General features: G+C 35.6%; 1 protein-coding gene across 3 annotated transcripts in view; it reads left to right on the top strand.

The window, feature by feature from the left end:
- The window catches only part of TRAPPC8 (trafficking protein particle complex subunit 8), a 141,183-nt gene that overhangs the window by 53,026 nt on the left and 60,782 nt on the right, over positions 1-27,375 (top strand). For all 3 annotated transcript variants that reach the window (XM_043978484.1, XM_043978485.1, XM_043978486.1), the window contains 8 exons: positions 953-1,058; positions 4,921-5,052; positions 18,333-18,557; positions 19,688-19,796; positions 20,033-20,227; positions 20,436-20,566; positions 23,527-23,601; positions 24,219-24,345. In XM_043978484.1, the coding sequence (XP_043834419.1) occupies positions 953-1,058; positions 4,921-5,052; positions 18,333-18,557; positions 19,688-19,796; positions 20,033-20,227; positions 20,436-20,566; positions 23,527-23,601; positions 24,219-24,345 (1,100 nt within the window). The remainder of the gene's footprint in view (positions 1-952; positions 1,059-4,920; positions 5,053-18,332; positions 18,558-19,687; positions 19,797-20,032; positions 20,228-20,435; positions 20,567-23,526; positions 23,602-24,218; positions 24,346-27,375) is intronic.

Below are 27,375 nucleotides of genomic sequence, written 5' to 3'. Positions count from 1 at the left end.
CTAAATGTGGGTTCCAATCTGTCCCCTCCACTTTTGGGGGGAAACTGACTAAAATCACTGATACATGAGTTTAGGTTTTTTAAGGGTTTATTGAAAAAATAGTAAAAGAAAGAAAGATTGAGAACAGATTTCCTATAACCTGGCAGATCTAGCCTTCCTAATTTCCCCCTTCTGAAGTTCTCTGCCACCACGCCGATGTCTGGCAGCCAAAGAGGAAGAACCCTCTCCCCAGGTTCTGCTTCTTGCTTCATCTTCCCCTCCCAGAAATGGGAGGTTCTTCAAGCTGATTGGCTAGTGTCATTCAAATTCATGGGTTCACTGGATCTGAAGGTGGTCTCGAAGTAAAGTTCAAAGTTTTTAGCTTCTGAGAACAATTACTTTCTTAAGTACCCTTAAGTACAAGCCAGATGTGTTTACAATCTGGTTAACTGGAAGTAAACCAGTAATCCAGTCAGCAGTCAGTTGCCTTATCCAATTTAATTAGTTTAAACCAATCTCCAGGTGGGCCTCTGAGTATCTGCTAAATCTCATCTATCACATTCCATTATCTTGACACACCGTGCTTGCCAGGAAAAAAAATAAATTCAGACTCCTTAATCAAAATCAGACACACTTCTTGGATGGGGAGAAAGAAAAGTGAAGGACCATAGATGATGCCACCTCCCATATTTACAGAAATTTTGATTTCCTAAATAATTACTTAACTTAGTTATCTGGGCTACCTTATATATATCAAAAATGTAATTTCTAGCAGTATACTATCACCACAAAATCTTTTTCCTGCAAAACATTTGTTTTCTCGGTGCAGTTCTTTGTGACATTTTTACTTGTATATACTATAGGAAAGAAAAGGACATTAATGTTTATTAGAAAGCTTGAATTTAAAATTAGGTTAAATTTGTTTTACATGTTTTCCAAGATAATTTTGTAATATTTTAAATTTCCTTCTTAGGAATATGGTGTTAGCAGAAAGATGTGTATTGCTTAGTGCTGAAATATTGAAAAGCCAAAGCAAATATTCAGAGGCTGCTGCTCTCCTGATACGGTTGACTAGTGAGGTATTGACCCTTTGTCTTATGCTAGCTTTATACTGTGTGTGACTAATTTACTTTTTATTTTTTAAAGGAGCAGTATTTTTATAATGGGAATTTGGTGTGGTCCATTTTATGTAAACATAATAAAATCATCTTAACAAATTAGGTGATATTTATCACAAAGAGATTACTCATTCTTTAAGGAAATATAACACATGATTTACTTTAGCCACTTAAATAAAAAAGATTAAATTTACAACAATTGCATTTATATGCAGCCTTTCAGGAATACAGCTCATTATCTTTCATACTATAATCCCATGAATGTAGGTGCTTTCTCCACTACTGTAGATCAAACTGATCAGTGCCTTCTGATCTTGAATGATTCTTGTCTGTGTCCTCTCGGAAATCACCCACACAGTTTCCATCCCATATGCAGGGGACTAACTTGTTCTCCCAGCTTGGTGTGGGAGTAGTCATGAAAACTATTGATTGGTTACTCCTTACTCTTACTATATGATTGACCTGTCTTTTCTGGTAGTAAATTTCTTTGAAGACATTAAATTTTTTTTTCTTGTTAAATTCTGAATTTAATGAACTTTCTCCCTACCAAGATAACATTTCCATATAGGAAGTAGAACAGAAAAAAAAATTATATGTGAAATTGAACATTTTTCTTATATATGGCTTAATATACATATATTATATAGATAATAATATATAATATTAATACATTGATATTATACTATATATAGAAGCAAGCAAGACAGCCTTGAAAATATTAAGTTGACTTTACACACACACACATATAGACATATATACATGCATACATATATGTATGTGTATATGCAAATTCAGCTTATCACTTTCAAGGCTGTCTTGTTTTTATTTCTTAATTCCCTTCTGTTCTCATTTGTGCATTTTAAAAATGCTTCAATAACCATCTTTTGTACATGGAAAATGTATGGATTTGTTTTGCCTATCAGTACTTATTTGTTGCTAGGATTATTTGTTGTTGTTGTTGTGGGGGGAAGAAAAGGTAGGTTGTTAAATCATCATGATTACTCTCGAGCACCCTATCATACTGTAAAAGTAGGCTAAAGACATTGCAAAGAGCTTTTGATAACAAATAGAGTAGTTTGTATTTCATCCTAGAGGCAATAGTAGCCCCTGAAACTTGAGCAGGGAAGTGATCAGACCCATACTTTAGGAATATCAATTTAGCAGCGATGTTAAGGGTCAATTGAAGAGGTCTGGATGTAGGGAAACCATATAGTAATAGTTTTGGCAAGAGGTGGTAAGGGCCTGAAGGATGTTTATGAGAGTGGAGAGAAAGGACAGATTATAGAGATATTGTGAAGATTTAATCAATGAAACTTTGAAAGTAAGTGGATATGGGGAGTGAACACATGCGAAAAGTCAAGGATGATGACCCTGTTATTGTGAACCTGGATGATTGAAAGAATGGTAGTTCCCTTGGTAAAAATAAGGAAGCTAGGCAAATTCTGGTTTTAGGTTCTTTTTGGGGGGGGGGGCAGTGAGGGTTAAGTGACTTGCCCAGGGTCACACAGCTAGTAAGTGTCAAGTGTCTGAGGCCAGATTTGAACTCAGATCCTCCTGAATCCAGGGCCGGGGCTTTATCCACTGCACCACCTAGCTGCCCCCTGGTTTTAGGTTCTTATCCTGTAGTTATTTTTTGAGTTAAGGGATATGTTCCAAATTTGTTGTTTTAGACTACTTGTTCTATTCAAGGTGAAGGAAGAAAGTTAAGTATACAAAGTATATTTCATGCACAAGGGTATAATATAATCTCATATAATAATGATTTCTTGGGACAAAGACATGTGAAAGATCTGTGATATTTTTGTCAATATAAGGAACTGTGATGTGGTACTCCAGCAACTGTAATCTCAGTTCATCTGGGATTTAGTAGATTAAGTGCTAGAGAGTTGATTAAAGCACATGGAATTTATGGGTTGTCCAGTCACTAAGCTATTAAATGTGCAAGGCAGTATTTCATTATAGATCTTCTTGACTTCAAGCCCTTCATTCTATCTATTTTGCCATAACAAAAGTGCTTGTGAGGAATATTACAATTTTTGATGTTTAATATTGTGATGCAGGTGTTGTTGGATTTGTTTTAGTTTGGTTTGGATTTTTCCAGTTAGTATATAACCATCCTAGCTTAGTATCTTTTTTTTAGAGAACTTTGAAAAGGTTTGTTGAGCCACAGTGCATAAATTAGAGGGTGAAAACTTTTAATTCTGCCTAATTCAATCATACTAGTTTAGTTGATTTTCAGCATGTACATTCTCACTTACATGTTCTCCTCAGATATTTTGATTGTAGGAGATGGAGATAGACATTCAAGTACTCAGTTGTACATTTCAGTTTTCTTTTATGAAAGAAAAAAATTAATGCAACATAGAGGCTTCTGTTTATAAAATATATAGTTTGTCAAACCTTAAATTATTAATATATATAAAGATACACCTACTCAGGTTAAAACAGTGGTGTTCTTGAAATTGATCTTTGGTCAATTAAACACTAGTTAAGATACATAGATTGTAAACTTAGTGCCTTTAAAGTTGATATTTTCTGTTTTTAATGTCTTGGGAGAAAATGTTGGCAGCAGAACAGTTGGAAGGGTGTGGTAAGTTCAGTTTAGGTATAGTTAAAGACCTAGAGAAAATTTTGGGAACAAGTTGCTGATGCTTAATCAGCAATCTTTAGTACTTTCTCAATAATTATTAATAAAAGTTTTTCAGATGAAATGAATCTCCAAGGATATTAAATTATACCTTTTATAATTGTGAATATGAGGTATGTAGTCTATGATTATTCATATATATGTGAGCATGATATATAAATTCTACGATTATTAAAGAAATGTGAATCATATTAGGGTTAGTTGAAGGGCAAATCATTTTGAGTTGTACTGTTTCTTTGCTTATTATCCTAGCAGGAGAGGAAAGTAAAATCCTTTTATTGTTTTATTCCTAAACTTAGATTTAGTATTCACATCTAGCTTTTAAATTAGTACATTGGTTGGTTTTCTTGAAAAATGTAAAAATTATAATGAAAGTTCTCTGAGTAAAATTTTCAAATAGCAAAGCAAAGAAAGCATTATAATCTTTTTCACTTTTTTTAGTGGAATGGAATACCACTAAATATTATACCACTTCTTGCAAACAAGTCATAATTGCCTCCTTATACTTACCATATTATCTCCATTGCCCTTTGTATCACCCACCGTTTTCGGGTCCTTAAATTCATGGTGTTCTGTGATTCATAGCCTTATAGCATTAATAAGGGATTTGGAGATTAAAAAGATGAGTTATTGTGTCAAGAAGCAACTTGGAATCAATGAAAACTCTGTACAGCTTCTCAAATGCAATCTAGTTAATCATAGAAGGATGAATTATACTACTGTGGAACTATCAGTTTTACTTCCTCTTTTCAAATTTAATTTTGGTCACTACCCATCTGTACTAAATTTCTAGTCAAGGTAATTATTTGCTATATGCAAAGTAGATCATATGATTTGTTAAGATTTCTTCCAAAAATTCAGCATTGGGTTAAAAAGTAATCAATTCATTTATTTCATCCATCACAAAATGTAATTTTCATAGTAACATAATACTTTATATTAAATATAGCTTTCATTCAGAGAAATGCTTTCAAAGCTTTATACTGTTTGTTGTTAGATAATATATCTAAAATAACAACCAAGGTGGAATTTCCCCCTTCATCTCTGCCCAGTATAAACTAAGATCTGCTGTTAATATACAATATTTCGGTTTTTAAAAAGTTGATTATAACTTTTCTTTTTTGTTTTAAATTGTATGACACTAACATTTTTAATTTTTCTTTAAACATTAAATAGGATTCTGATCTTCGAAGTGCTCTTCTGTTAGAACAGGCAGCACATTGCTTTATAAACATGAAGAGCCCCATGGTTAGAAAATTTGCCTTTCACATGATATTGGCTGGCCATCGGTTTAGTAAAGCAGGACAGGTAAGTGTGTTTACTTTACTTAAAAATATAGACAGACTAGGTTATTTCAAAGATTGTCTATTTCTGCACATATACTGTTATAACAAATCATTCAACTACTTAAAGTTTAAAGAAATTGCCTTAAATTGTAATAAATTCACACTCTGGTTATATCTGCATCTAAACATTCCCAGAATATATCTAAATTCCCGGAAATTGATTCTGCCAGTCAGTTTTTTGAAGTGGTGGATACTCAATAAGTACTTATCATATAAAAGGCCCCATCCCTGTTTTTATTAGAGGATTTGAACATCAGTACTAGAGCACTAATGTTTTAAGGAATGACTAGGGGAAAAATGTGTTCTTCTGTTTCTCACTCAGATTTTAAACTACAAGGTAAAGGAAGCTCTGCTATCTTTTGGCTCCTGAGAATGACAGCATTTATGAGTTTAAATTTTGGTGAATATAAATGAAAATATGAATTTTTACTCAGAATAGTTTGTCCTGGATAGGTTCACTTGCTGACTTCTTTTCACATAATTCCTTTATGGAGGATTTACCTGTTTTCAAGGTTTGGTTTTTTAAAAAACATCATTAGTTTAATGTTTGGTTTGCTTATTCGTTGTCCTTTACTTTTGCTATATGATTGCCCTATGTCTTCCAGTTATATTTTTTGATTATTTCTTTTATGCTACTTCTTGCAAAACAAGTCGTCATTGTCTACTTAAAACCTGCCTCTTTTATTTCTGTTGCCCTTTAGATCACCCATAGTTTTGAGTCCTGGTATCTTGAGTTCATGGTAGTTCATGATTCGTGGCCTTAAAGCATTAATAGGGCAGTATTAGGATATACTTAAAAGCTCTGGTCAAAAAAAGTATGATGTTATTTACATTGTTTACAAATACTTGTGTATCTGTGACTTCATCCTTGTGAGTATGCCCTCATAGAACACAACCTTTTCATTCTTTTCAATCCTGCACTTTCCTTGTCCATATCCTCAGAGAATTTCAATGACTGATGATGTTTATTTAGCAAGTTGTTTGAGTAAGTTATATAATTTGTGAGGCAGATACTCTTCCTGCTTTAATCCATCTTCCACAAAATTGATAGGTTTCCAAAAGCACAAGGATTACTGTTATTCCTCCACCCTAAAACCTTCAGTGTTTCCATGTTTCCTTCAAGATATGAAGTATAAATTTTCCAATTTGGCACTTAAAGCCCATCAGAATCTGGCTTTGGTTTAACTTTCCAGGATTATTGTATGTTACTCTGCTTCATACACTTTGTGTGCACCCACACTGACCTACTTAATGTTTACCATCTTATCTCTATGCTGTTCCAATGTGTGAAATACATCCTTTCCTCCTAATTGATCTCCCTCCCTGAAATCTCTCCTCTTGCTAATCTGTTTTCTACACAGCTGCCAGAGTGTTATTCCTTAAAGCAAAAGGCTGTCCACACCACTCCCTTCTCAATAAATTCCAATAGATGTCCTGTTACCTCTGTGATCAAATACACACTTATTTTCTTTGGAATTCTAGGTCCTTCACAATCTGGCTCTAGCCTACTTTTGCAGTTTTACTATATATAACTTTCTTGTACTCTGGTCCTAGCCATTATCACTTTTATTTGCACGCAGCATTCCATCTCCCTTTTTCTTGGCTTTATATAATCTGTTCTCTAGATCTGGAATGCATTCCTTCCTCACTTTTGCTTCTTAGAATACCTACTTTCCCTAGAAGCTCAGCTCAACCGCTAGTTCTTACCTGAGACTTTCCCTGACCTGACCCCTTACCTCTACCTTTTAGTGCTTTCTCTTAAAAAATCACCTTGAATTATTTTGTCTATACCTATACAACCACAGTGTGGACTATTCCATTTCTGTCATTCTATTCCTAGCAATTAACATAGTCCCTTGTTCATAATAGGTGCTTAGTGATTGATGTTTCATTCCTTCTACTTTTTAGAATCACTATCTTAGAGCTTGGTTTTACTCATGGCTTACTTCCTAAGGAAAGCCTTTTAAGATTCTAGTTTTTCATGCTGTTTTTCCTCCTCAAATTATACTTTCTGTTAACATTTTGTCCTTCTATAACACTAAAAGCTCCTTGAGGAAATTGACTATTTTATTTTATTTTTGTATCCAAAGCTACTTGCACATAATAAGCACTTAGTAAATGGTGATTGGATTAGATACTTACAGATACGAGGAGTAAAATCTGTTTGTGTCCTTACCTCCCTCCCACCCCCCACCCTCCCCACCATGGGGGGTGCGGTGGGAAACTAGCTAGGATTTACTTATAAATTAGTAACTTCAGCAACAGTGTTTGGGCTTTAAGCATTTATTAAGATATATTAGAAGTTAGTAAAGATAGAACACGTGGAGTAGAGAAGGAAAAGCCTATCTCCCTTAGGGTTCAGAATCAACTCCGTCTCCTTTCCTTTCTGCCACCAACCCGAGGTCCAGGAACACAAAAGGCCAGAGCTAGGGAGCCAGCCTCCCTTCCTACTTTCTGTCTCCCTCCCCAGAAGGGGCTGTCCTTCAAACTGATTGGTTGAGGGTGGTCTCATGTTGATGTCCACAGCCTCTGAAACCAACACCCTACTCAGGGCCGGCCAGGTGTGGTCTCGATTTAATCAACCTTAAGTAAGTTCTCAGTCAGTTTCACCCAATTCAATCAATTCCAAATCAGTCTTTAGGTGGGGCCCCTGGGTGTCTGCCAAATCCCATTATTTTATCACTCAGATGGGAAAACAGGCTCAGCAAGTTGTGATTTGTGCAAGGTCTCATTACTGGAAAGTCTAGCACTTCAGAGACATTGTGTGGATTTGGATGAGGTATAAGGAATAGTGACAGAAGTGGGAGAAAAATGTCTTTCTTTTTGGCATTTACAACTTTGTAAGGAGCCCAAATGATTATATACCCCTTATATCAATATAAGGTTTGAATTTTTAATCTCAGTTAATATAGATATGAACCATAGTACAATTGCATTATTTACCAAATGGCAAATGAAGATAAATGGTTTGGAGCTTACATAGATCTAGACTCTGAAGAATTAAACTCATTTCTAAAATTTTCCAGTCTCTAGTAACTACAGAGAATTTTTTTATAGCAGACTTTCTTATACTGAAAGTCTTTTAATATATCATAGTATTAGTGTAATGCTTGGGCTGTCCATTTTTTCATCTTTTGCTTTTGCTATGTGACTATCCTTTCTTTTCCATTCATATTTTGTTTATGTTTTTTATACCACTTCTTGCAAACTAGTCATCATTGCTTACTTATACCCACCATATTATCTCCATTGCCCTTTATATTTATGTCCTTATATTCATGGTGGGTTTTTGTGTGTGTGTGTGTGTGTGTGTGTGTGTGTGTGTGTGTGTGTGTGTGTGTGTGTGTGTGTGTGTTGTTTTTTTCGGTGAGGCAGTGGGGTTAAGTGACTTGCCCAGGGTTACACAGCTAGTAAGTCTCAAGTGTCTGAGGCCGGATTTGAATTGAGGTCCTCCTCACTGTGTAATTTAAGATTCTAAATGTGGATTCTAATCTGTTCCCCCAGTTTGGGGGAAACTGACTAAAAATCACTGATAAAACGAGTTTAGGTTTTTAAGGGTTTATTGGAAAATAGAAAGAAAAAGATTGAGAACAGAATTCTAACAGCCTGGCATTCCTATCTTTCCTCAAATTTCCTGTGAAGTCCTCTGCCGCCACCACCCTCAAGTCAGGAAGCCAAAAAAGGCCCGCGCTCTCTGCGCAGGCTCCCTTTCCTCCTTCCTGTCTCCTCCCAGACCATAGGAGGCTTCTCAAGTTGATTGGCTGGTAGCCTTGATAGACAGCACCCATGAGCAAACGTCATTTCCTGACGCCAAGGAAAAGCCACAATGCCTCTGAGGCATTTTCCTCATGGTGGAGCTTTCCACAGCAAGTCTCCAGTAGGTGGCGTCATTCCAATCATTACATCACTCTAGGGCTGGTGCTCTATCTACTGCGCCACCTAGCTGCCCCTAGTTCATGGCATTTTAATAGGGGATTTGGAGATTAAAAAGACGAGTTTTTGTGTCAAGAAATAACTTGGAATCAATGAAAGTTTTGTATAGCCTCCCAAATGCAGCCTAATCTACTTGCTCCTTTCTGTTTGGTTCCCAGCTCATTGTCCATTTGCAGTACCTTTCCATGATGTTTATACTGATAGACTATCTAATACTTGACCTTCTGATTGCATGTCATATCATAATCACTTCGTTTCCTTGTGTGAATTGCTAGGCTGATCTTTTTCTAAAGTGGCCACATGCTCTTATCTTTTTTTTTTTTTTGGTGAGGCAGTGAGGGTTAAGTGACTTGCCCAGGGTCATACAGCTAGTAAACGTCAAGTGTCTGAGGCCAGATTTAAACTCAGGTCCTCCTGAATCCAGGACTGGTGCTTTATCTACTGTGCCACCTAGCTGCCCCCTAGTCTTTTTTTCACCTGACAGAATCATCACAATATTATCTGTAAGCAGAAGAATCTGGAAAATGTCATCATCTAAAGGCAATCACTTTTCCATTTAGATTCCCATAGATATCCCTGAAGTTGTTCATCACCTTTTGGGGAACTTCTTTTAATTGCTTTTGACATTGATATTTAGAACTTTTATTTATTTATTTGTTTTTTAGTGAGGCAATTGGGGTTAAGTGACTTGCCCAGGGTTACACAGCTAGTAAGTGTCAAGGGTCTGAGGCTGGATTTGAACTCAGGTCCTCCTGAATCCAGGGCTGGTTCTCTATCCACTGTGCCAACTAGTGGCCCTGATATTTAGAACTTTTGAATTCTAATCCATCAGGGAATCTTTATATGATCTTGAAATATGAATGGAAGGAAACTTGTTGAAGGAGAACCTTTAACACTCTGCTAAATTGAAACCTCCCCTCCTTTTTATTCCCAAACACCAAAAACCAACAGCTTTTTCATTCTCTTCAACTTTTTCAGTTTTGTAAATGTGAAGACGTAATCAGCTATGGAAAATCATCTGCCAAAACTCTCTTTTCTTCTCATATTTCTGTCAAGGATACCCTGAGTGCCTGTGTAGAGCAATCTTTTAAATGTTTCCATAGAGTTGAGAAATTAGAAATATGGTTTGGTATTTTTTGATATCTTTTTAAAATCTTGTGTGGACTCTGACTCACCATGCTGCTTCCTCAGCATCTTTAAGCTGCGGTGCTCCTCTCCACCTTCCACCCCAAAACATAAGCTCTCACCTGGAATCCCAGTTGGTGAATATTTACCATTTCTAACCTGGACCCAGAGCCACCATGCAACCACTTGGATATTTTTATGCTGCCATACTTTTGCTATCCTTCAGGCTCTGTCTCTAACCTGGAATTCAACATTTCTAGCCTGGATTCAGACTCACAGCTAAAGAAAAGAAAACCTATAGGAAGTCTGATTACCATAACCAACCACAATTCCTGAAGACCCTTGATGGAACATACTGCCAGATTCCTGACAGTAGTGATATGCACAGAGTACAGATTGATTTTAATTTTTAGACCTAGCCAGTGTGAAAATCTGTTTTGCTTAGCTCTCTATATGTGTTTGTTAAATGATTTTGTTTTGTTTTTTGTTTTTTCATCAGGGTTATGGAGAAGAAAGGGGGTATAGTCTTTGTTTGAAAATAAAAGAAAATTTAATCTTAAAAAATGAAGCTACCTGATGCTCATTTCCCATCACCCCTTTCTCTGTATTTTTATATTCTTATACTCTACCCCATTTGTGAGAAATAGCAAATTCTATTCCTTCATTCTTTCTATACTGGTGCATTTCTTTTATTATTCCTTTTATTTTCTCTTTTCAAACCCTCACAATAGAACCAATCTACCCATGGCTCCTTGTTTTTTTCTTATTTAACTCTTTTAGTACCCTTTGAAAACAGTAAGATTCTGAAGGAATACTTGCTTCTTCATCCCCTTTTAGAATGTTAGTATTGCATCCTCCTCTCTTCCACAGGGCTGTACTTAGCTTTGTAAAGTAAATTTTTCTTGGTTATAAACCTATATCTTTTGCCTTTGAAGTATCAGATCTTATGTGATTCTGAGTCTTGGTATTTTAATGGCTTCTTTCTGAGTGCTTGCAGGGTTCTTTTTCTTTTTTTAAAAAAAATATCGTAGCTCTGGATTTTGGCTGACATTACTGGGACTTTCTTGTTTGGGGTTCCTCTCAGGAGGTGATTGGTAGATTCTGTCTTCACTTTGCCTTTTGCTTTTAATAATCTAGACTTCTTGAAATATACTATGAGTTCTTGGAGTTTAGTGTTTCTTAATTATATCTCCCTGACCTGTTTTCTTTCTTTCTTTTTTTTTTAATGGCAGGGCAATGAGGGTTAAGTGACTTGTCCAGAATCATACCGCTAGTAAGTGTTAAGTGTCTGAGGCTGGATTTGAATTCAGGTCCTCCTGAATCCAGGGCCAGTGCTCTATCCACTGCGCCACCTAGCTGCCCCTCGTGACCTGTTTTCCAGGCCAGTTTTTTTTTGACATCAGTTAACTGACATTTCTTCCTATTCTTTCAGTCTTTTGATTTTTGTTCTTTCTTATTGTCTCATGAAGTCAATGATTTCTCTTTGGTTTATTCTAGTTTCAATGGAGTCTGTTACTTAGGTAAGATTTGTCACTTTTTCTTCTAAGCTATTTTCCTTCCAATTCTTCGAATATTTGCATTTGTTATGGAATTTTTCTTTCCTTTTTTGGGGATCTCTAGATTTGTAATAATTTTTGAGACTAGACTGTCTTTTTTGCTTTCCTCATCTCTGCAGATTTAGTTCTTTTATGTCAAGGTCAGGCTACACCCCCTGTTGTGCTTTCATATGGGAGTAGTTGGCCCTGCTTGTTCTCATCCTGGGTTTCTAGATTCCTGTGCTAACCCGCTCCTGGGTTTAGGCCCACCCATATCTTTGAGGTTGAGAGTGCTGGATCTTCAGGGTTCATTATTTATTTATTTTTTTAATAAACATTTTTAAAGTAAAAAAGAAATAGGTGGAAAGTAGCAGTACAGAACTAGAAACAGTGGGTCCACATTTTGGAGAACAGATCATCTGTTGTAAAGAAAATCATGTACATTATAGTAACATGACAAAATGTTAAAAAAAAAACCTACTGCTTTGGAAAGCAGTAGGTTCCCAATCACTAAAGGTCTACCAAAAGAGCTAAATTATAACTTGTTTGGGTTTTTTAATTTAATGCTGCATTTAAAAAGCAGAGAATTTCCATACATAAATCAAAACATGCAAAAAGTAGGACTGTATATGAAATTGTGAATTCTATCTCCTACCATTTGCTCTAAGTATATATATATATATACACTATAATTTCATTAGGGTTCATCATTTATGGCATTTCAAAATACAGTGCTTGGAATCTTGGAGTCCTGAGCTAACCTAATCCAAACCATACACTGATTGCTTCCATGCCCACAAAGATCATCACTGTTCCCTAGAACTTGCAAGGGTCTAGCTATGAATATGCAGTCTTCCATGTACTTTTTCTGGATGGATTCCACTCATGTTACCTCTGGACAGAGAGCCTTGGAGGCTACAAGTATCTCTGACTTGTTTCTGGTCATGAGAGAACAGCTATGGGCTTTTTTGCCCACATTGGCATTAGTATTACTATTGATTCTTTTATTTCCCATGGGCTGGTGGCTGACTTTTCAGTTGGTCATTATTCGGTCTAATATGAATTTCAGGTTTTTGTTGGAGTACTAAGTATAAGGTAGCCGGCATTATCCCTCTGTTCAAGCAAATACTGGCCAGAAAAGAACCTCCAACTCTTGGAAGCATTTCTTTAAACTATCTATAAGCATTTGTTCTCTTTGACTTTTTATTCTTGAACCATATTTTCAAATAGTTCTCTTCTGTTTGTCTTGGTATTTGAATTCAGTGAATATAAAGTTAAGAATGTCTGTACTTACAAACCCTTTGCAACAGATATGTTTCACTAAATGTCCCATGAAATAATGTTTATTTTTGAGTTTGTGTTCACGATGATACTATTTCTACCAATTCTTTTATTTGCCTCTCTGAGGAAAAACTTTTATTTGCTGCTCGGAGGAGCCATACTTTGGATGCAACTTCTTTGTTTTCAGTTTTTATCTATTGCAAGATGCCAATATTGATGTAATGAAGTTCTTTCAGTAATGAATTACCTCATTTGTCACTGGACTCAGATTGCGTATTTGGAATATTCACAATCAAGTTAATGTTTATAAACTTTCTATAAATTTTGTGACTTGTAGCATTCTTTTCTCCCTTACTTGCTATCATGACTATGGAAGTAGAAAGAGACTGTCTAAGACTGAGGGCTGAATTTTATTTTTCATTGTTTTAGTAGTCTTGATGGCCAAATAATTTGTCACCTAATGACAGTGAGAATTCGAATGGCACCCCTGCTGGAGAGATACTGTAGGGAAGCTCCGCCATGAGGAGAAAGCATGTGATTTAGAGACCATGTTACTTTAGCATCCAGAAGTTACATCTATAGAACCACCTGTGGGACTTGTCAATCAGTGCTACCAGCCAATTAGCTTGGAGCTGTGTGGATGTCCCTTGTTTCCTGTTGGAGAGGAGGTTTCTGGGAGGAGGAAGGAGCGAATGAGCTCTCTTTTGCCCTGGACCTCGGTTTGAGTGGAGCTGAGATGCTGGCTTCCTGAGATAGATAGATGAGGGAATCTTGGCCTCTTTCTCTCTCCTCATCAAATTCTTATGCTCCTTAGTAAATACTTAAAAGTCTAAACTCTTGCTAAAGCTTATAATTTATGGCAACTACTCAATAGAATCTTAGCCACTGTAAAGATAGCAACTTTACATGGCTAACCTATTGGTTTTTGCATATGTTGCTCGTTTGGTCCTTGGATAGCAAACATCCTGTCAGTAGGACAGTACTTGAATACTTGACTGCGTAGTGTTGAACCTGCCATTATTGAGTACTGAGGTTCAGCTCCAATACCATAATCAGACATGTGGAGGTATAGAAATGGAATCTTAGAAAGAATTTGCTTTGCAATCTGAGTATTAATAGTAATAATTTACTAGTACTTTTTTTTGGTGGGGAGGGTTAGGCATCTGTCTCTTACACTATTTCATAAGCATGAGATTGAATATAACCCAGTTTTTGTCTTTGAAAATCAATTTGTACAAAATCAAAATCCTGGTTGATAGATATAAAGAACAAATTAACTTGAAAATGGCCTGTAGTGATGAGTTTTGTACCATTTTAATTCACTTATGTGTAGTTTCATTATCTGTGAATGTACAGCTCATTCCTTTTTATACTTTAGATGTCAAGGACCATGTTTTATCAAAACTTTGTATCTTCCCTAGCACCCACACGCTTTATGCAGTGAAGAGGATTTATAGAATTGAATGACAAAAGAAGTTAGCTCACATCTGCCAAGGTTAGGAAGTGGAGACTGTACAGTTCTGTTTTGGATATGTTATAGTAGGTTACTTTCATGCGTGGCTTGGACCAAGTTTTCTGAGGTCCCTCCTAACTCCCCTTTTGTGATTCTGTGAGAAGCTGTGACACAATGTAATGTAGAGTACTAGTCTTATAGTCAGGAATATCTTGGTTCCAGTTCTGCTTCTGACACTCAGTATCTGTTTGACTATAGGCCAGTCTCTCAACCGTTCTAAATCTTTTTCCTCCCTTGTAAAATAGGGATGATAATATCTAATTTCCTTCCTCACTGGGCTCTATGATGGTTGAATGAGGTAATATATGTAAAGTGTCTTATAAACTAAAGTGCTCTGTAAATGTCAGTTATTATTAATCAACCACTCACATTATATTTTCTCAAGAACAATTTGAATTACATAGTATATGAATTATGACTTTTAATATTGGAGTTCATTTCTGAGGGAGAAAAAGAATTACAGCTTTGGTCTTATGTTCTAGTAAATTTGCAATTGTGTTGATATATTGGAATCTTAATTTTTAATCATTCAAATAGCAATAACCTTTTGTTTTATTTTGCCAGTATACATCAGGGAATCACTCCAGACACAAATAGGAAACAAGATTAGAAAAAGATATCCTGTAAAAATTCAGGAAATTTTTGTTCAGAAAAAGTGTGTTTTACATTGCTAATTGCCAAGCCGTGCAACTTTTTTTTTAATTATAAAAGTATTTTATTATTTTCTATTTACATGTAAAGATAGTTTTCAACATTTGTTTTTATAAGCTTTTGAGTTCCAAATTTTTCTTCCTCCCCCACTTCCCTCTCTCTTTCCCAGGACAGCAAGCAGTCCGATATAGGTTATATATGTACAATCACATTTAACATATTTCAGCATTAATCATGTTGGGAAAGAAGAATAGGAACAAAAGGGAAAAACCTTAAAGAAAAAACAAAACCAAAAAAAAAGTAGAAACAGTATGGTTCAATCTGCATTCAGATCCCACAGTTCTTTTTTCTGGACATGGAGAGCATTTTCCATCCTGAGTCTCTTGGAATTGTCTTGGATCATTGTATTGCTGAGAAGAGCTAAGTTAGTCATAGTTGATCATCACATTATGTTGCTGTTACTGTGTAGAATGTTCTCCTGGTTCTCAAGCCATGCAACTTTAAAAAGGGAAGGCTGGTTTCTTGCAGAAGATCACATGAACTAACATTTGTAGAGCACTTTAAGGTTTGCAAAGCAATTGCATACATTATCTTATTTTATCCTCACAATAAACCTTCTAGGTCAGTGCTATAGTTACTGTTATCTCCATTTTATAGATGAGGGAGCTGCAACTTGGAGGGAAGGGAAAAAGCTTTTATATAATGTCCACTATGTGCCAGGCACTGTGTTAAGCATTTTACAGATATATCATATGATCCTCATATTGTATATGTAGTGCTGTTATTGTACCCATGTTTCACTTGAGGAAACTGAAGCAAACAGATGCTAAGTGACTTTCCCAGAGTCACGCAGCTTGTTTGTGTCTGAGGCCTCAGGTCTTTCTGACTACAGGCCAGTAATCTATCCACCTGCACACCTAGTTGATGAGATTAATTTACTGTTCTTCAAACTACAAGTTTATCCTGTAGAGTGAAATGCTCTCATCTGTCAGACTGCAAGTGTTTCCTCCCCACCCCCTTAAGGATTACTGTACTATGAGGAAGCTTTGACTGCATAACCTAGTAGAGGACAAGTAGGTCCTAGTTTTGAGGTGCAGATCCCCTGAGGATTGCTCTATTCTTATATAAGGGGCTAAAATTCTAGCTAGTCTGTCTAAAATATCTAATGAGTGGTCACCAATAAATTATAAGCTTTAGCAAGAGTTAGACTTTTAAGTATTTATTAAGGAGAATAAGAATTTGGTGAAGAGAGAGAAAAAGGCCTAGATTCATCTATCAAAGGGAGAGCGCATTTGAGCTCCATTCTCCGTGAGAGTCCTCATGAAAGAGCACGAATCACACCTTTCTTAATCCCACAAGCCTCCTGTGAAAACTGGAAATGTCCTGTCCCCCCCTCCCCTACAGCTCCAAGCTAATTGGCTGATAGCTTTGATCGACAGTACCCATGAGCAGACATCACTTCCTGATGCCAAGGACCTGACCACATGGCTTGCCTTCAGACGCTGTCTCCTCATGGCGGAGCTTTCATACAGTAGCTCTCCAGCAGGTGGCGTCATTCCAATTGTTACATTTAGCATATATATCCAGAAATAGTTTTAAAATAAGCTTTAAAACTATAGTCAGAAATTGTAAAACCGATGATCTCCTATCCCTAACTTGCTCATGTTGGATAGTGCATTTCATTAGGTGGTTTTTGTGGCTTCAATGTATAGCACTATAGTGGTAGATTCCTATACTATATTAATTTTGACATTTATTTAAAATAAATGATCACAATTCTAATAGTTATGTTTTGTTTATACAGCTGTGGCATTTTCCATTCACAGATAAGCATTTATATTTTTTATTTAAGTCCAGTGAACTATTTCTATAAGCATACTTATGCCCTGCTGTCTTTCTCTTATAAAATTAATGAAGATCTGAATAAGTTCTGTTAAAATTACAAAAATAAAAATTATCACCAGGGCAACAAAAGCTTAGGATAGAAGAGTTAGAATTGATGTCTTCCATGGTCTTATTAAGATTTATAATAAAGATCATAGATTCAGAACTGGGAGGAACTTTAGAGGTCATTTACTTCAACCCCCTTATTTTACAGATATAGAAACTGAGGCCTGTAAAGGTTATAAGACTTTCACAGGGTCATACAGGGATTAAGTTTCAGATCTGGGATTCTAACCCAGATCCTCTGTGTCTAAATCTAATCCTCTTTTCACTGTACTGTGTAGAAATATACTTATCCGGTTTTACCTGGAAAAGGTTTATATCTAATTCCACATTAAATTTTAGAAGTTATTTTGGATTAAAAAAAATAGAATTATTATTTAACATAATCAGGGGAAGTGTTTTGGGTTTTTTTTTTTTTTTTTTGGTGAGGCAATTGGGGCTAAGTGACTTGCCCAGGGTCACACAGCTAGTAAGTGTTAAGTGTTTGAGGCCAGATTTGAACTCAGGTCTTCCTGAATCCAGGGCTGGTGCTCTATCCACTGCACCACCTAGCTGCCCCCAGGGAAAGTCTTTTAATTTGGTGGAGGGACTAGGGAGATAAACATAAAAATTCTTAATTAGTAAATATTTTGAAGAATAAGGACCTATAGATTGGATACCAATATCTGAATGTCTTTATTGTTGTAGATTACCATAATGGTTTATTTTTTCTCTCTTTGGTTAACTGTTGCTTTCTTTGCTTTTCATGCATAAATATCATAATGAGAGACAATACAGTGGAAAGATTGGGGGGGGGAATGGGGCAATGAGGGTTAAGTGACTTGCCCAAGATCACACTGCTAGTGTCAAGTGTCTGAGGCTGGATTTGAACTCTGGTCCTTCTGAATCCAGGGCTGGTGCTTATCCACTGCACTAGCTAGCTGCCCCGAAAGATTATTGCATTTAAAATTATAGTACCTCTATTCAGGCCCTGGTTCATCATAACCATGTGGTATGGGGTCAGTTACTTCACTCATCTAGGCCCTGGTTTCTTTATCTGTAAAGTGAAGGTGTTTAACTGTATGGCCTGCGATATCTCTACATGCTCTAGGTCTATAATCTTATTATCTCTAAGATCTTCTCTAAGATCTAACATTTCTGTGACTTTGTTTTTCACACTGTTGATTTAAAAAAATTTCAAATCTATTCTTTCAGTCCAAGATAAATTTAGAAAAAGATGATATTACACTTGTAAAAATTCATGAAATTTTCTTTCAGAAAAAGCATGCTTTACGTTGCTATTGTCAAGCCATGCAAGTTTACAAAGGGAAAGGCTGGTCTCTTGCAGAGGATCATATTAACTTCACTATTGGTCGTCAATCATTTACACTTCGACAGCTTGACAATGCAGTGTCTGCCTTTAAGCACATTTTGATAAACGAGAGCAAACAACCTGCTGCTCAGCAGGGAGCCTTCCTCAGAGAATATCTTTATGTTTACAAGGTGAGTATTTCCTACTTACAGTAATATTAAAAGAGTGTTGATACTTGAATTTCACTTGGATTTCAATTTTACTATTATATCCAAATAAAACCCCCTTTTTAAAAACCACTTATAAAGTTGAATTTTAAATAAAAGGAGGAAAACAAATGTTCTTTTTTCACAAATGTGTTTCTTAATCATTTAACCTTTTACTTCATGCATATAAAAAAGTAACCATGCTAGCCATGGGTGTGGGTTGATCTGCCTTTGTTTTAAGTACCTCAATGTCTTTGAATATTTTGGGGTCATTCTTGTGCAGACAAAATGCAAGATTGTCAAGTGATTTTTCTGATTGTCATGGCTAGCTATCACAACTTTCTTGCTCTTGAGGTATCAGTCTGTCCTTTTTTTTTTTCTTCTCTCATTCCTTTCCTCCCTTACACTATTACTGAAAAGGGAGGAGGAGGGTAAGTGCTAGTGGAAGAAGGTAACCATTAATGTTTCTCCTTCCCCCTCTGCCTTACAATGAGTTGTGGAATAACTCAGAAAAGCTTGTAGAAAGGACAACAATTTTGCTGAGGTTAATTGGTAGGAAGGTTATGATTTGTCATCGTGCCTGAGTTAGCAGTTTCTGAAGTATGATAAACGAAATTAATAATTAACTTTAGTGATATTTAAACTGTCTATGATTTCATTGATATGGGGACTCTTTCTACTTATATATATTGAATCTTCTCCATGTTTTAGTTTAATGGTTTGATGTTGCCCAAAAAACTCATTATCTGGTAAGCAGTTTTCTGATTATGAGCCAGATTGAATTTAGACAAGCTAACCCTCAGATTACACAACCTCTTTTTTTTTGACCTGCAGTCAAGGCCTTTTCAGCTTAGTAAGACCTGCCAAGAAATTATATTCAGTTCATATCAAGAACCCTGTGTTGAATTTCACACAGTGAGGCCTAGTGTAGGATCAAAATGGTAGAAATATCTTAATATCCACATTTAACACGCATCTCACCCAATTATTTATTTATTTGTTTGCTTATTTGTTTACTTGTATATTTTTAGTGTTTCAAGATAGTAATAGTAATGAATGAACAAGTTTTCTTAAAAGTTGTTCTTTTCCCCTTTTAAAATTTTTGCCTCTTCTAGAATGTAAGTCAGTTATCTCCAGATGGCCCTTTACCACAGCTTCCTTTACCATATATCAACAGTTTAGCAACACGGGTTTTCTTTGGCCATGACAGACGACCAGCAGAAGGTAAGTGAAATTATTATTATTAGCTATATTATATTACAGATATAATCTGAATACAGACTCAGAACCAAATTTCAGTTTTTCTTGGATTGTCCCTAGTTTTGCTATACAAACAATTTCAGGAAATAAAAATCTCATTAAGTGATTAAAATTTTTTAAGAACAAAATCACATCAACATCAGTCAACATTCATTTGGAGTAATTATGTTCATATGCTCAAATTGGGCTCTTATTTTTAGGTGAGAAGCAAGCAGCTACACACATAAGTCTTGATCAGGAATATGATTCTGAATCATCTCAGCAGTGGAGGGAACTTGAAGAGCAAGTTGTAGCTGTAATTAACAAAGGAATAATTCCATCAAATTTCCATCCAACACAATACTGTTTGAACAGCTATACAGACAATTCAAGATTTCCACTTGCAGTTGTAGAAGGTAATGTATTTTAATTTTTTATTAGTTTTTTTTAACCCTTCAATTGACAAGTGTTTTTTTTTTCATGTATGGGATTAGGAAACTAGGAGTTTTGGGGGTAAAATTATTGGTTTATTTTAATGGTGAAGAGCTGAACCAAATCAGACCTGAATTGGCAAAGTATTCACTGTTTATTGAATGTTCTTCAATATTGGCTTTTCTTTAATAGAACCAATAACTGTGGAAGTGGCTTTTAGAAACCCCTTGAAGGTTCCACTTTTGTTGACGGAATTATCTTTGCTTTGGAAATTCCAACCAAAAGGTTCAAATTCAAAGGATAATGAAGAAACAAAAGATCTAGTAAGTTGTTAAAAGGTATTTGTAGTGAATGTTTCCACAATTATAATTTAGTGGATAGTCTAATAATAGTCAAACTTTGAATTGCTCATTGAATGATACATATTTATTCTTAAGGAAAGTTCTTAAAATATGTTGTTGCTCAGTTCGTTTTTCAGTCGTGTCTGACTTTGTGATCTCATTTGGGGTTTTCTTGGCAAAGATATTGGAGTGGTTTACCATATCCTTCTCCAGCTCATTTTTACAGAGGAGGAACTAAAGCAAACAGGCTTAAGTCACTTGCCCAAGGTCTAATAGCTAGTGTTTGAGGCCAGATTTGAACTTAGGAAGATGAGTCTTCCTGACTCCAGGCCTAGCACTCCATCTATTGTGCCACCTAGCTACACTTAAAAAAAATATATATATATATATATATATATATATATATATTTATTTATTTGGGGGGGGGTGAGGCAATTGGGGTTAAGTGACTTGCCCAGGGTCACACAGCTAGTAAGTGTTAAGTGGCTGAGGCTGGATTTGAACTCAGGTCTTCCTGAATCCAGGGCCAGTGCTCTATCCACTGTGCCACCTTGCTGCCCCTTAAAATATATTTTTGAGGAAGATATTGTTACTTACCATTCAGTTTGCTTAAATGCTTCATGCTGTTAACCAGTCTTTCATGTGCAAAATTTTACTCTGTTCCAAAACTAGATATATTAAATTAATGTAGTAGAAGAAATGTTTCACTAGAAAAGTATCCCACTTTTGTAGTCTTGCCAGTGTTCAAGAAAAGGTTGAATTATTCTCAGTTTAATTCTCTATAAGTTGCTAAACATTTTGAAAAATTTCTATAATAATAGTTGAAATAAAAATGTTAGTGTTTTTAAAAGATGAATTTAATTTAGTTGGAGTGTTCATTTTTTTTGTTTGTTTTTTGGTTTTTTAGTGAGGCAATAGGGGTTAAGTGATTTGCCCAGGGTCACACAGCTAGTAAGTATTAAGTGTCTGAGGCCGGATTTGAACTCAGGTACTCCTGACTCCAAGGCCGGTGCTCTATCCACTGCGCCATCTAGCTGCCCCATGGATTGTTCATTTATGTGAAATTCTTAATTCTCAGTCAGCTAGCATTTATTAAACATCAGGCAATATATACTAAAGCACTTGGTATATAAGAAAAGTAAAAGGCAGTCGCTCCCCTCAGAATGCTTACTGTCTAAGGGGAGAGACCACATGTAAACAACTATGCACAAACAAGATATAAATCCCTCACATTAAGGGGAATTAGTTATGACTTCTTTTAGAAGATGGGATTTTAGCTAGGATTGGAAAGAAGCCTGGAAAGCTAGTAAGCAGAGATGATGAGGGTAACAATTCTAGGTATAGGGGACAGTCTGCGTTGGAAGATGGAGTATTTTGCTCAAGAAATAGCAAGGAGGTCCGTGTCACTGTATCTTAGAATGCATGGTGTCAGGATTTGGGACAGGGTTGTGGGGAAACTGTTAAGTGTTAGAAGACTGGAAAGGTACAAGGGGTCAGGTTATGAAGGGCTTTATAAGCTCTCCAAAGGATTTTACATTCAATCTTGGAGGCAATAGGTAGCCACTGGAGATGATTGAATGGGGAGAGGGACATGAACAGACTTGTGCTTTATTGAAAGATAATTTTGACAGCTGAGTGGAGGATGGACTAGAATGGGGTGAGTATTGCAATAGTCCAGGAAGAAGTGCTGAGAGTCTGTGCTAGTTTGGTCTAAGTGTCAGAGGAAAGTAGAGGTTGTATATGAGAGATGTTCCGAAGGAAGAATTGACAGGCTTTAGCAACTTATTAGATATGGGGTGATAAAGTATGAAAAATTTAGGCTGACACCTACGTTGGAAACTTGGGTGACTGGGAAGATGGCAGTACCTTGACAATAATAGGGAAGTTTGGAACAGGGGAGGCTTTTTGGGGAAAGTTAATGAATTTGGTTTGGGACATATTGAGTTTAAGATATCTGTGAGTCATCTGTAGTGATGACTGATTAAATGAAGCCATATAATAAGTACTGTAAACATCTCAGAATGTTCTTTAGTCATGAAATACGATTAGTAGTAATTTATCATTAGATATTTCCATTTTTTCATAGATTTCTTCAACTTTTTCACTATGTTTCACAGTTTTCCTGCAATGGCCTCTGTTCATTCACACATTGTTACAGAAATCAGCATTCTTGGCACACACTGACCACATTCTGAGAGAGTCAAAAAGCAGTGTCAATGTCCTAATGTATACTGCTTTAAAAAGGGCCTTTCATATCTATGATATTTTGTTTCTATTAAATATTATGTGTGTTATTCTGGAGAGCAGTTTGGAACTATGTAAAAGGGCTATAAAACTCTGCATACCTTTTGACCCAGAAATATCACTTTATTCCAAAGAGATTTTTAAAAATTGTACAAAAATATTTATAACAGCCCTTTTTTTGGGGGGGGTGGCAAGGAATAGGAAATTGAGGGGATGCCCATTAATTGGGGGAGTGCTGAGCAAGTTGTGCTATATAATTGTGATGAGATACTATTGTAAGTGATGAGCAGGATGATTTCAGAAAAACCTGAAAGACTTAGGTGAACGGATGCAAAGTGAAGTGAGCAGAACCAGGCAGAACACTGTGAATGACTTAGCTATTCTGATCAATACAATGATCCAAGACAATTCCGAAGGACTTATAATGAAAAACACTTCCCACTTCCAGAAAAAGAACTGATGAAAGTTGAAGCATTTGATTTTTCACCTTTTTTTCATGGATATTTTGTGGGGAGGGGGATCTGTTTTCTTTTATAACATGACTAACATGGAAATATGTTTTGCTTACTCTCTCAGGGAGTAGGGAGTGGAGGGAGGATCAGAATTTGGATCTCAAAATTTTTAAAAATCAATGTTAGTTGTTTTTACATGCAATTGGAAAAAAATATCATTAGAAAATCAATGTTGTGGTTTTTCAGGTAACCTGTGGACATGAAATGATTGGAACTGAAGTTATATCAGAATTCTTGATTAATAGTGAGGAAACAAAAGTGGTAAATATTTGTCAGATTTTTTTTCTAACATTTTACATTTTTGTTTTACTGAAAGTAAGACCAGATATAAAAATAACCTTAACAAACTAGTTTAATTATTTTGGATGGCCAGTTTTTATACTGTATTATATTTTTAATATTTATGCATTGCTTATCACTATTAATTCTTCATTGCCTAGCTAGAAATAAATTAAAACTTTGGAGATAGAAAAAAAGAATTGTCTTACAGTAAAACCAGAATTGCTCAAGATAAAGTAAGAACAAGTTTGAATTTTTTGTTCGATAATTTCAAAAGGATCCAAGTAAAGAGAATTTTGAATTTTTTCTTGTATGAATATATTCTCATGTCTGTATATGATTATTGTTGAACAAGATTTTTATGCTTTTTTTCTTGAATAAAAATTAGAAATAAATTGCAGAAAATTGTTACTAAGCCACTAAAAATTCTGTTCTTCTATAGTAAAAATTATTTGGTCTTAGAGTTTGTTTACCCTCCTGCTCTTCCCCTAAATTAAAGTGGCCAACTTTGTATTTTTATAGCATGTTATATATTTATTTGATACTTGTAACTAAGAAATTATAAGAACAAATAATAATAACTTGACATATCTCCACAGGCAAGGCTAAAGCTCTTTCCCCATCATATTGGGGAACTTCATATTTTGGGAGTTGTTTATAATCTTGGCACTATTCCGAGTACAATTGGGCTAGATGGCATTGGCTCTATTCCTGGATGTCATACAGGTAATAAAACATTACCCTAATGAAAACATCCAAGTAAACAGGGTTTCATCTCATAGAATTTATGTATGTTCCACATATTTTCTATTCACATCCATATAGGGGTATTTATTCAAATACATGAAAAAGGCAAATTGAATTTTAGTATATTCTAACATTTTTAGCTTCTTCTTCTTCTTTTTTTTTTTTTGGGTGAGGCAATTGGGGTTCAGTGACTTGCCCAGGGTCACACAGCTAGTTGTGTCAAGTGTCTGAGGCCAGATTTGAACTCAGGTCCTCCTGACTCCAGGGCCGGTGCTCTCTCCACTGTGCCACCTAGCTGCCCCGTCTTATTTTTTTTTTAAAGACACATCAGGCAGACACAAGTGGATCTGTTCTGTGGTGCTTGCCCCCATTTATAGTTTATTCAGTTTATTTTTCATTGGGTTATTTAAATAATCTTTTTTCTGTTAATCTGGATATTTTATCTTTGTAAACTTGGATGAATTTCTTCTAAGATGTTAGTTTTAGTGGTATATAATTGAACAAAATAATCTTATTTCTTTTATTTCATCTTCAGTTGTGATTTCCTCCTTTTCATTTTTGTTTTAATTGTTTATCTATTTTCCCTCCCCAAACCCTTGTAGTTTTGTTTATGAACTCAGTATTTTTTATTTTCTTAATCTCATCTTTATTTTTCAGGGGTTAGAACTTGATATTTAGTTGGTGTTCTTTGATTTTGTTGTTTTTCTAGGTTTTTTTCTGGATTACACATAGAATTAATTGATCTTTTGTTGATGAAAGTATTTAGGACTTTTATCTGCGTCTTGTAAGTTTTGGTATTTTGTCTTATTGTTGTCACTTTCTTTGATAATAATATCTATCGTTTGTGTGGTTTATTTTTTGACCCACCAATTTCTGAGGGTTAAATTATTTAGTCTCCAACTAATTTTTATTACTTTTTTCAGTGGTCTTTTTTTGGGAGGGGACAATGAGGGTTAAGTGACTTGCCCAGGGTCACACAGCTAGTAAGTGTCAAGTGTCTGAGGCCGGATTTGAACTCAGGTCCTTCTGAATCCAAGGTCAGTGCTTTATCCACGGCACCACCTAGCTGTCCCTCAATGGTCATTTAATATATTATTTCATTGTGATCAGTAAAGGTTAAGCTTGGTCCTTTGTCTGGCATATAGTAGACATTATAGAAATGTTAGCTATTATCACTATCATTATTGTTGTTGTTATTTTAGCTTTTCTGCATTTCTTTTTGATGTTTTTGACCCTTATAAAATCAATTTTTGTGAAGATAGCTGAGAATACATACATACATAGCTGAGAAATTTGTAAATTTTTATGTTCCCATTCATTAATCATCAGTGAAATATTATCCCCAACTTTTCTGAAGTTCTACAGGGGTCCTTATTTATATTTTGTTACATATTTCTCCCTATAATTTGATTAATGCTTATTTTATCTTTTTTACATGTAATACTATTTGATGACTACATATTGATACTGATACATTATCTTTTTTAGTACTATTTTTACTGTTGACTTTCTTGAAATAATTACTATCTCTGTTTTTTTGAGTTCACCTGAAGCATTAATAGTTTTTGACCTCATTTCTTGTTGTTCTTCCTTCAATTGGATTATCCTAAATTTTGCTGGATAGGTTATTCTTGGTTGTAGGGTATCTGTTTCCTTTTGCAATATCACATTTTAAACTCTCCTCTCATTTCCAAGGGGCAGCTGCCAAGTGTTTTGTGATCCTGACTCTGGATCCTTGGTACTTGAATGATTTGGTTGTTTACATTATTTTATTATTATTATTTTTTTTTGACATGGATGCTATGGATGTTTCTGGGATCTTTTTTTTCTTTTTCTTGTAGTTTTAGGAGGTGACCAATAGATTCTGTTTTTACCTTTCTCTTTGTTTCTTTTTTTTGGGGGGGAGGGGGTGAGGCAATTGGGGTTAAGTGACTTGCCCAGGGTCACACAGCTAGTAATTGTTAAGTGTCTGAGGCTGGACTTGAACTCAGGTCCTCCTGAATCCAGGGCCTGTGCTCTATCTACTGTGCCACCTAGCTGCCCCTCCCTTTGTTTCTAATACACATGGGAAGTTTTGGTTTATTAATTTTTGTAATTGCTTTATTTGTGGGGAGGGGTTGTGATTTTCATGGTCCAATGATGCTTAGATTATCTCTCTTTTACCTGTTTTTCTTTTTTTTTTTTTTAAGTGAGGCAATTGGGGTTAAGTGACTTGCCTGGGGTCACACAGCTAGTAAGTGTTAAGTGTCTGAGGCCGGATTTGAACTCAGGTACTCCTGACTCCAGGGCCGGTACTCTTCTTTCTTTTTTAAAAAAATCTTTTTATTTTGTTTTAATGTCATTTTGTTTCATGGAGTCACTGCTTTGTCTTTGGCCCATACTAATTTTCAGGGAGTTCAATTCTTCTATAAGCTTTACTATTGTGTGTTCTAAACTATCAATTTCATTTGTCATTCTTACCTCCTTAGCTGTCATTTACTTTGACATTACATTTCTATCTCTTCTTTCTTTCTTCCTTCCTTCTTTTGTCTTCCTTCTTTCATTCCTGTCTTTTTTTCTTTCTTACTGTTTGTTGTTGTTGTTTTTGTCTCCATGCCCAGAACATTATTTACATTGAGGCTGTATATACTTAGATTTGTTGTAGAGTTATTTTCCTCTTCTGGTTTACCTTTGGGACTTCTGGAAGTCCACAGTCTTTTTTTTTTTTTGGCATTTTCTTTTTTGCTCACATCTTCAGATTCTGCTCCCTCTCATAACTCTTAGGTGGTTTTTCAGGTCCTGCTCGATCCTGGATGCAGTGGCTAAGATGAGTAGACTACATCTTCAGGAATTCTTGTTTTAGGCTCAAGTTTCCTGGTGATTTAACTTCTCAATCTTTTTCTAACATATTTCTTAGCCCAAAGTTAGCTTTACCTCTCACTGTGAACCTGATAGTCCTCTTCCACCCTCAATGCCTGTCCCCTTCCCTGATGTTATTGATTGTGCTGGTAGCAAAGAACTCCCATGAGA

Source organism: Dromiciops gliroides, chromosome 1 (genome assembly GCF_019393635.1).
Source record: "Dromiciops gliroides isolate mDroGli1 chromosome 1, mDroGli1.pri, whole genome shotgun sequence".
NCBI classification, from domain to species: Eukaryota; Metazoa; Chordata; class Mammalia; order Microbiotheria; family Microbiotheriidae; genus Dromiciops; species Dromiciops gliroides.
Note: the sequence above shows the minus strand (reverse complement) of the source record. Positions and strands in the feature narration are given on the sequence as shown.